Genomic DNA, 10,463 nt, shown 5'->3' with positions numbered 1-10,463 from the left:
TTTCCTCAGTCTCTGCAGAAACCAGTACTGAGAAGAGGAAGAAGATAGGGAAGGCAAAGAGAACAAAGGAGATGGATCCTTTGGCTCTGATACCACTTGATGAAAAGGGTCACTACTCCAACAAGTGTTCCAACAGGACTCGTTCTGTGAATGCAGTAGAGAAGCAACCAACAGAGAAGATTGAAGATGAGTATGCTTTATATCCTTATCCCCTCGATGAAGATGATATTGATGATGATGAGGAGGAGGATGTAGAAGCTCAATCCGCTAGTCTTTCATCCTTTTCAAATACACTAGTTGACAAAGCTCCTCTCTTCAGACAGAAGGGTACTCTCTTGCATGGCTCCGACCCTACTAATGTTCATGCAGTTGTTGATGCTAGGGCAGAAGAAAACTTTATCTCTGCTGAATTTGTTCGAGCACACAACCTTCCACAGAAGCAGCTTTTCAAGAAGATTCACGTGCAAGGTTTTGGACCCACAGTTCGAAAAGAGGCCAATGCAATTGCTCGAATACATCTACAGTTTGGGCCACTACTGTACCATGTGACTTGCTTGGTCACCCCATTGGCGCACTATAACATTCTTCTAGGGAGACCTTGGTAACGACATGCAGGGATTCTCTATGCTGGTGCATGGAACACCATCAAGGTGAAGCAAGGAGGTTGTACATATTTGATGAGGCCACACGCATTATCAGACATGCCACGTCGTTGACTGACTCCTGCTCCAGTGATACGTCAGCCTATTCTCCCTCCTCTTAGAGTTATGTTCCCACCTTCTGTCTCGAGATACGTGCCACCTCATCAACGAGCAACTTACAAGGGTATCTTGGAAGCACGACCTAACTCGACAGAGTCAAGTTCTTTTAAGACCGGGAGAACTGATGCAGTTGGGCGTTGGGCTTGAGATATTCTCTTCGATTTGATTCCTATTCCTTTCCTTTTTAGAGCTAGAATCAGTTTGATACTACGTTAATTTAGATTGGATTTTAATTTTAGTTGCTATGTAGGTTAGTTTCCATTTTCAAATATTTTTCATTAATTGTTTGATTTTTCCTTTATATTAGTCATGTAATGGTTAGAGGAACTCAGTCTTTTGAATTGAATGAATTGAAAAAATTATGTTTTGGTTGGAAACGATGGCTGCCCTGGGTGGTTTTCTTCGTCCCCTTCTTTGATATTCTTCTTTCTTCCTCTCTATTATTCTGATTTTTCTCCTCATCTTCTTTATTTTCCCCTCTGAAATCTCTTATTTTCTCCTTCCTACCACTCCTATTCTCTGTTGCTGATATCAGTACCCTGTTCTGGGCAAAAGTTGCAGCCCACAGAAATCCTTTGTGGCTGATCTATTTGAGCCAAGGTCTTGAGCGAAGAGATCCTCTCATAGGCGACTATAGCCATTGAATCTGAGACCAGAACCCTTACTCTGTGTTGAGGATCCAAGTCTGCTACTGAACTGCTAGAAGCTCTACCGCCAGGTTATGTTTCAGGTTCCTCCCGCAGCCTTCCAACCTATAGATCCGATTGTTTGTCTTGTGGGTTTGCTAGAGCCCTGTCCTGAGAATCTCCACTTGAAGTTTCAGAGCAAACCGAGGCCTGGTGAAGAGTTTCTCTTGATCTGAATTCTCCTAACTCTACCGCCCCTGTTTTGGTCCTAGGAAGAAGATAACAAAATCGCGAGTTGCTCCTTTTTCTGTCTTTTAATTCTGATTTAGCATTATGCCCTTCTTTTTGTCTCTAATTCTTTCATATACCCTGTTCCTATTTTACTTCCTATTGTAGCCCATCAAATTACTATTAATTCCTTTTAAGTCCCCTCTTCAAAACAGCTCATTAATAATCTGGATATTTACAAGTCTGCCACTCTTTTATTATTTCTGTTTATTTACAATACTGCCACTGCCTTTGTTTCTTGAGTACTCCTATTTGGGTGGGCCATTAAGCGAACCGAACAGGATTCTCTTAAACCCCGGTTCTGCATTATGATAGCTTAACAAACAGGTAATCTTGAAATCAAGAAGTGAGGGATAGTAAATATTTTTCCTATTATGTTTGGTTAGCCAGGAATAAACTGGTGAGGGAAAGTAAACGCACATGCACATCAACTCTTGAAAGTAAGGGCGCATGGCGTTCCCACACTATACCTCAAAATCCAATGAGTTTTGTAATATTGGGTTGGGAAAAGCTTCTAGGAGACAAGAAAAGTTAAGATTGCTAGATTTTACTTTTCCTGATCTCCATCACACTAACTTGTACTGTTCATTGGGTGTCAGTTTTATTCTCACTTGATTTTACTAATCCACACAATTTTAATAAATAAATAAATAGTAAAAAATTGCGTCCTACATCGTCTCTTAAAGGGGAAAAAATTGTAAAAATTTAACCCAACTTTGAATTATCCCCTCTCTACTGCAACAGAAATACAAATGAGGGCACCTTCGAATTATCCCTCACTTTACTTTATTATACCCAGCCTTTAGGACCTCGACCCTACTTTACTATCTCATAGTACTCTTTCCCTCAATGTGCCAGGAGACACCTAGAGAATGACATGATATGCCTTATATTGTGTCTTAGGAAAGAAATTGTGATGCAGTGGCTTTAAAATGGCTGGATGAGCATGAGATGATTTAAAAACCAAAACCAAAACCAAAAGATGTAGCCCATTCTCAAAGCCCGTTGATGCAGATCAAGGCTTGAAGAAGAAGACAAAAACAGGAGTTAGAAATTACCATTCACGTGACACTGTTCACATGAACGATACTTTTGGGTCAATATCTTCTACTTTAGTCAGTTTCTATTTTCTTAGTGAGCAAATTAGTCAAGTTAGTTTCCTATTTTGTTTGTCAAAGAAGTTTCTATTATTATGATTTAGGGTAGTTTCTTTTTTATGTTCAATTGTTAGTTTCTAATTTTGTTAATCTTGGTTAGCAAGTTAGACACAAATTAGAAAGTCCTATTTCAGTCCATTAATTTCCTTTTTTGTTATTTCTTTGTGACCAAGTTTTGTAAGGCTATTTAAAGCTCATTGATCATAATGAAAAGAAAGATTGAAGTTTATGGATTTGAGAGTTTACTCATAGCTGATATAGCTATTACCTTGAGGGGTGAGATGCCCATTCCCTAATTCTTCTTCCACCCTTCTCAACCCTCCATTGATTTTCTTTCTTTTCCTTTTAATTGTTTTTTATGAGAGAGTGTTTGAGTGATCATTACAAGCTTGTTGAAGTTCAAAAGTTCCATCAAAAGACCAGTTGAAGGCTTGTAGCTGTTGTACTGCAAAACTTCCATAAAGTTTCTTTTTTCATTCTTCAAGCATAACTTCCCAACTAGCCATCAGTTGAGGCTCATCTTTTAAGGATATTTGGACATCACACGAGGCACCTTTGCTCCAATTTTAAGGATCATCCGAAGCCAGAAACGTTTCAAAAGATAGGTCAAAAGTTTCCTAATTCGTATCGACAGTATATATCTCAATTCCACCAACGGAATTGTTTCATCTTTTGAGGGTTTGTTGGCCCATATAGGACCTTCATCTACTCCAAGTTTCAAACGGTTTGTGAGATCTCTCATATTTCTCCCTATTTAGCCAGATTTTGAGATCCTGCCTAAGATTAGAATTACTTGTGATTCTAGTCTTACATTACCTTTGTGCTCATATTAGGATCCAAACAAGGCCCAACAATGGTAGATACTTAATTTCGGGGATTATTTAAGTTCATGAGGGTATTTTTATACTTTATTCTTTTTAATACATTATTTAATTGCAGTAGAGGCCCTTCGCCGAAAACATAAGTTAGTTTTTTAGGACATGTTTTGAGTTTTATTAGGAAACATATACATTAAGTCATGACAGGTATAAGAAGTTCATTTGTATTATAATTCTTCATTTTTTATTTTTTTTAGTAGTTTTATATACATGTAATCCCCTTAACGATTAGAATGAAAGAGATTATTTATTATTGGAAAGCTGAGTGTGAGGCTCCTCTTCTATAACCCTTTCAATCTCTTTTCTCCCTGGCAAATCGATTCCCCTTCCCTTCTCCATCAATCTAAAACCCTCCCCCTGGCAGCTACTCTGTTGCCTCCCACTTTCTTCTTCTTCTTTTTCCTTTCTTTCTCTCTCTCTCTTCATTACTCTGTTTCTCTGTGTCCAGATATGTTTTCCCTGCCACAGGCGTTGAAGAAGGTTCTCTGCTATCAGTTTCTCTGTAACAGGTCAGTCTATCAACTCCTATATTCTGTCCACAGAAAAAGTGGGAAACAACATCAAATCTGTTTTCTGAACTTGTAATTCACTATTCTGTTTCTTTGTGTCTTTAATGACTTCACAATATACCTGCTAGTTCAAATTCTACATTCATCTCCTCTGCTGATCCCATATTATATGCTGTTCTGGACTAACATATCCAATTATACATCTGTTTTTCTGATTTCTTCTCTGATATTTCCCATTGAGATTGTCGGTGATCGGTATTGCGTGACTCTGAAACTGTTTTCTGAATTGCCCTGTTAAGTTCCTTCGTATAATTGTGTGTCTTGATCTGACTCTCCTATAAGCCTGACACCTAATTAGATAGCCCGAAGTTCCTAGTCATACAGTATTAAACCATGGCCTGCCGACAGCCTAGTTAACCCTAGATTCTTATTTGGGAAATTAGATTGTGGCTTTACAACAGAGAAGGAAGCCACAGTAACTGGCGCATCCTCTTTACAAAACTAAAGCATAAATACATACATACAAACATATATGCATGTAGATTATTGTGCAAGTATAAAAACATGAAATTAATTCCATACTTATATGCATCATTTTTGTGTTTATATAAATGCAAAAGTTATAATGCGATACAGAGTAAGGTGTGGGCACAGGGAGGGAGGAATAGATAATGCACTCTTTAATTTACCATGGTTGAATGTTCAAATTGACATCTCGCCTCCAAATATTTTGGATTCACATGTATTCCATGAGTTGGTCGAGGAGATGGAGATTCGGACGATTTTAAAACCGTCAAGCCAGATGACGGATGGTTTACAGAAGAAGCCAATTTTAGCTCTGCCTCAATTATGCGAAGAACTAAAGGTGGGAATACCGCTGACCAGGTGCCAAATAGGTGCCGCATGGCTGGATGCAAGCTAGGGTGAACTTGCCTATATGCTTCACAAAATACCTTGGCAAAAGCAAAACAGAAGGAATATCATTTATGCGAGTTGGAAACCCATGCGCGCACACACACACACACACACACAGTGCTGTCGAAGAAAGCAATGCAAGCATTGTGAATCATATACCACTCACCTCAGGGAGACGGGAAGCAAAGTATCTCACATATTCACAACCAATGTTCTTCACGATACTATCAAGAAGATATAAAGAAGGCAATTTTTGCTCAACAGGCACCTGCCCAGGGAAAGGAAAAAAAAAGGTAATAGCAGTGAATATGTATGCAAGCCAGAGTACAAGAGAAGAGAAAATTCTAATGTCTTCCAGTTCTAAAGTAGTTAAGTATGGCAGAGAGTATGGCTAAGAGTGGAGAAGCAACATATCATTCCCAATTAACTTGGTGGACAAGTCATTTAGGCATGGTTCCCCATGGTGCATCATGTATGTCATGTTTGCCCATGAAAAAGTTTTTATTGATGAAACTGGAGACCACAGAAATATGAAGGCAGGACCATTGAGTAACCAAAATAAAGTAAAGGGCCATTACCCAATGCTGATCCCACCTATGGGGGTTGGTCTTGGGAGGGGTGAGTTTTTGGAGATGGTCCTAACCTTCGGCCTTTTTTGCACAAAGTGGTCTTTTTGGAGTCGAGACAATTTATTTATACAACTCCTTTCAGGATAAGCAAGACCATGAATATCCGAAAAACAAAATAGTAAAAAATAATAGCAAAAGATAAACAACATAATTATTATCCATATCTTGGTTAAATTATCCATGAGGAAGAGAATTAAGAGAATACTGCCCATAGAAGGGCTTAAGTGTAAATGTTGTATCAGGTGAAAGATACAGAATTGAGAGGCTCCAATTTCAAGAAGAGGATATTGAACAGTTCAGAAACAAAACAAGACAACATATCCACAGAATGAGGCATTTGACAAGAGATTGCCAAAATGGAAAAAGGGAATACTAGGACAGATGGAAGGACTAAATTAAGAAGCATATGGGCACCCAAAAATATAAACACTGGGAAAGTTGACTTGGATGATGTTGTCATGCACATGTAAGACTAATGACTGCAGCAGAAGGAAACGATTATTAAAGTTGAAGGAGATAAAAAATACAACAATGAATCGAAAATGGAAGTGTGCACAAATTGTGAGAATACAAGGCAATATAGAAAATAATTATATAAAAAAAGGCCTAAAATTGAGTGGAAGGTGGAAAAAGGTTTCTGAGTTGCCCCAAAATTTTGAAGAAAGCTCAGACTTGTTGAGAATGGTAGAGGAACGAAAACCACAGTTCAAACACTCGTATTTCAGTCTCATTTTGGTCAGACCAAAATTAGCGAAATTTCAACCAAAACAGTGCATTTTTCCTTTAGTTTTGCTTGGCCATTTAGGGGGGCAAATGGCCCAAAATGACCTAAGTTTCAACGAAACAGTGAATTTTTGTGACCAAAATTAGGCTACTTCTGGTTTCCCCTCCTGTTTAGAAAGGGCATGTCAAAACTAGCGAAATCAGCAAATCACCGAGATTTCGGCGAAATTTTGAACTATGACAAAACCCACCACAGGCATGAGGTTTGGAAGTGTAGAATAAATCGTAAAATTGCAAAATCATATAAAAATAAATAAATACTCCCCCTTTTTGCTACAAAGGACTAGGGGGATATAGTAATTATGCTGTGTGTCACATGTTTTCACTACAAAGGACTCTGTAAAAGCTAATTCAGATCTTAAAGTATGGGATGCAGAGGCAGAAATTTTGGAGTATAGCTTGATATGGATGCAGGGTCTATGTTAGCAGAAACTTCAAGAAACGAGATTTTAGATTTTGGATTGATACCATGAATTTGGTTTGGATTTATAGATAAACTGAAATTGGAAGAACACAGATAATAAAAGAAGAAGTAGGCTTCATCTATAATAAACTTCCATCATATACTAAACTCTCCCAAGGAAGGATAGAGCAATGGTGTACAAGACTGATTCTCTACCACTCGTATCTAACGAAAATCGTCCAGTATGCATACAGAGCAGATGGAATCCCATGATATTTGAGGAAAAGAAAAGACATGTGCCAAGACTGTGCATAAGGCTTAGCAATAGGAAAATACATCATGGAGAGTAAGCCAAAAAGGTATTTGCGGGCGTATACAGAATAGAACTTTAAAACGAATGGAAGAACAATATTTGGGAAGACTTTAAATAACCTGGTTTTCTATTATATTTGTTCTTTTTCTGACCTTTCTTCTTCGGATGCACTTTATGTATGTAAACTTTCTCCTTCTGATGTAATTGCTCTATGCAAAGTCTGTGATAACATCGCTTTATGGTACATTATCATCTCTTCATGGTATACATAATCATTTCAATGAACTTTTTATGCAGCTTATCATAGAAAAAGACAAAAACAAAATCTATGACACATAAATCCATCACCCCATATTACTAAAGAAGACTATTCTTCTTTGTCAAGCATCCGATGATACAAATCCCATTACAGACTAATACCCAGCCAATATTCTAACCAATAGCACATAACATTTTCAAATCACCATAGACTCGCAAAATCTAGGGCTTTTTAGAAATAAACAAGAAAACCATGACAAACAGATAATTTTGAGCAAGGATTTAAAATACGGTAGTGGAGGATGGATCGTCCTAGACCAATACTAATCCAGACCGTTCTAGATCATTTATCGGCTTGTTCCATATCGTTCAATATCGTCAGGGGACCATTCCAACCCAACATCGATTCAGATCATGCAATTGAACAATCACATATCGATCTTTAAACCCCTCCCTCGGAACAATAATTCAGCACACTCATGGACTAGCATTACTATTTCCTATTCAATATCTATAATTACAGTATGAAACCAATAAAAAGTCAAATTCAATTACTAACTCACTATCACTAGAAAATGGGAGCTAATCAAAGCTATATTGTGAGCAAGTTGAGGCCTCCAGCAGTGAACCCAACAAATCAAAAGCTACAAAAGGACACCCAAGTTTATGTGCAACAGCAGGGCACATTCAAAACTGCATGAAACTTAGTAACTGTTTGGCAGACTTTCAGGAAGTAATTTTACATGGCTTCCTTAACCTCACCATATCACTAGTAGAACTGAAAGATGAAGGTATATCTACATGATCACACGGTATAAAAGAGGAACTTGAAGCCAAAAATTGTGGATTCACAAGGTTGAAGTTCAATAGAATCTTTTGCCCCATATTCTCCATTTAAAGTTGCTAAAAAAGGACTTTAGAATCAAGCTATTTGATTAGCTCCATAGACACAAGGATGCTCAAGTAAGGTCCCACACAATGCAGTCTTGAAAAGCTTTAGTAAGATTTCAAGTATATACTGTTAAGTTTGTGAATCATAGCCAATGCATTCCAGTCCATTCAAATATCTGAACAGGCATCAAGCATGGCACATAAATTTGTAAACTTGGGAACAACTCAAAATTTGGAAGAAAATACAACACAAAATGTAAGTACCAGGAGAAAACAGCAAAAGCATTATGACTGAATGACTAACAAAAACAAATCAAGCTAGGGCATACAACCAATCATGGTCACAAGTAAGAACACAACTATTTTGCCAACATCCACAGAGGACCACTCTGGACGCAGCCATGCAGGACTATGGCAAGAAAATCCTTTTCCACCCTTTGAAGACTTCTACTCTAGTCCTGATTGCCATTTCATAAGAACATGATGTTGGCCAAGTACCTAACCAAGACAGCAGAACAATGGGACCAAGTGGGAACACAACTTCATCCATTAGAATAGCTGGGGATCATAACACGTAAACTCAATATGACACTGTCAAGGGAAAACTGAAACTACATTAATATTTCAGAAAGCCAAAATTAATCGATACCGATAAGCCATCAGATAACTGGAAAATCCAAGTCACAAACTGTAAGAGAAGAAAATGAGTCAAGAGTTCAATATACCCCAAAATGAGTACTAAAATAAACAGGAAAAAAAATCTCACTTTCTGAGGAAAGGTAAAGGAGACGCGATCAACCCAAAGGAAGAGAAAAATGAAGGCATTCCGTGGTCGCTTTCTCTTTGTTCATTTTTTTTGCTGAGGAAAAAAGGTAGAACAGAGAAACCAATGAAGATTCCTACTCGCATATAGAAGATTTTGTGACGGGAGGGCAAGTATGTACTTCAAACACAACTGAGATCATAACATGAAGACTTCAATGCAATGCAAACAGCACTCCTCGTGAGAATTCAAACACTAACGAATTCCGAATATTCCAATGCTTCCATAGTGCGACATACCTCGAGAATCCGGGCGCAAATTGCATCAGCAATTCCATCGCCGTACTCCCTCTGCTCTCCGGCGATTATCGTTAGCTCGGTTATGATAGGCTTCGAATTGAACGTAAGCTCCGACAAAACCTCTTCGTAAAGTCGAACAATGTCTTCAGCACTCGGCGCTGGAACATCGTCCTCGTCAGAGACCCTCAACTCCTCTTCCCTCTCCTTCAAAAGAGCCCTAAACCGATCCAGAACTGGGGGAGGAGGCTTCTGGATGAGGTCATTGGGCATGACCTTGCTATTATTGCTACTGCTGCCGGTGCCCGAACCACGTTCTGGTACAAACCCTAAATTTCTAGGGTTCTCTCTGGAGGAGACGACGAACCTCTCTTCTTCCATGGCCTGATTGTTCCAAAGTTCTATGGCTTCTCTTTTTCATGGAAGAGCAACAGCAGACTTTGTGTTGCTCCAGTAGTCGCCATTGAAGAAGCAGAGTAAAGCTCAGCCAGAGGGAAAGCGAGATATAGAAAGAGAAAGGTTGAGTGACAAGAAGAGACTGTTACGGATTCAGTGTTACGGATTCTGCACCTGCTCTGGTTTGCCTGAAATTGGGGTTTCTTTGCGACGTGTTCTTCATAATTTAAACCGGGCCGGGAAGTAAACCGCAAATAAACTGTTTCAGTTAGACGATCTCGGTTTAACCGAAAAAACCACCGTAACTACTAAAACTCATAACTGAAAATATTTAAGGCCCCGTTTGGATGAGTTTTTCATTGTTGCTTTTTTTTTTAACTGAAAAGCTTACCGCCTAATTCCTTATCAATATATATATATATATATATATATACACACTAGTAAAACTCCCGTGTGACTATATGTTGAGAGAGAAAGAGAGAGGGAACTAATGACTATTGATAATTTTATTTATTTATTTATTGATAAAATAGTTTAAATTATTACAAGCAATGGATAATGAGTTAAAGAAGATATGAACATTGAGCAATGAAAGGT

General features: G+C 38.3%; 1 protein-coding gene across 4 annotated transcripts in view; it reads right to left on the bottom strand.

The window, feature by feature from the left end:
• Positions 1-10,016, bottom strand: part of LOC122079329 (polyadenylation and cleavage factor homolog 4-like) — a 20,211-nt gene extending 10,195 nt beyond the window's left edge. For 3 of the 4 annotated variants that reach the window (XM_042645708.1, XM_042645710.1, XM_042645709.1), the window contains exons 1-3: positions 9,474-10,016; positions 5,301-5,402; positions 4,909-5,172 (exon numbers count right to left, since the gene is read on the bottom strand). In XM_042645708.1, the coding sequence (XP_042501642.1) occupies positions 4,909-5,172; positions 5,301-5,402; positions 9,474-9,851 (744 nt within the window). In that variant the 5' untranslated portion in view covers positions 9,852-10,016. The remainder of the gene's footprint in view (positions 1-4,908; positions 5,173-5,300; positions 5,403-9,473) is intronic. The other variant, XM_042645711.1, reaches the window with a different exon arrangement.
• Positions 10,017-10,463: the final 447 nt, after the last annotated feature.

Source organism: Macadamia integrifolia, chromosome 5 (genome assembly GCF_013358625.1).
Source record: "Macadamia integrifolia cultivar HAES 741 chromosome 5, SCU_Mint_v3, whole genome shotgun sequence".
Taxonomy (NCBI): Eukaryota; Viridiplantae; Streptophyta; class Magnoliopsida; order Proteales; family Proteaceae; genus Macadamia; species Macadamia integrifolia.
Note: the sequence above shows the minus strand (reverse complement) of the source record. Positions and strands in the feature narration are given on the sequence as shown.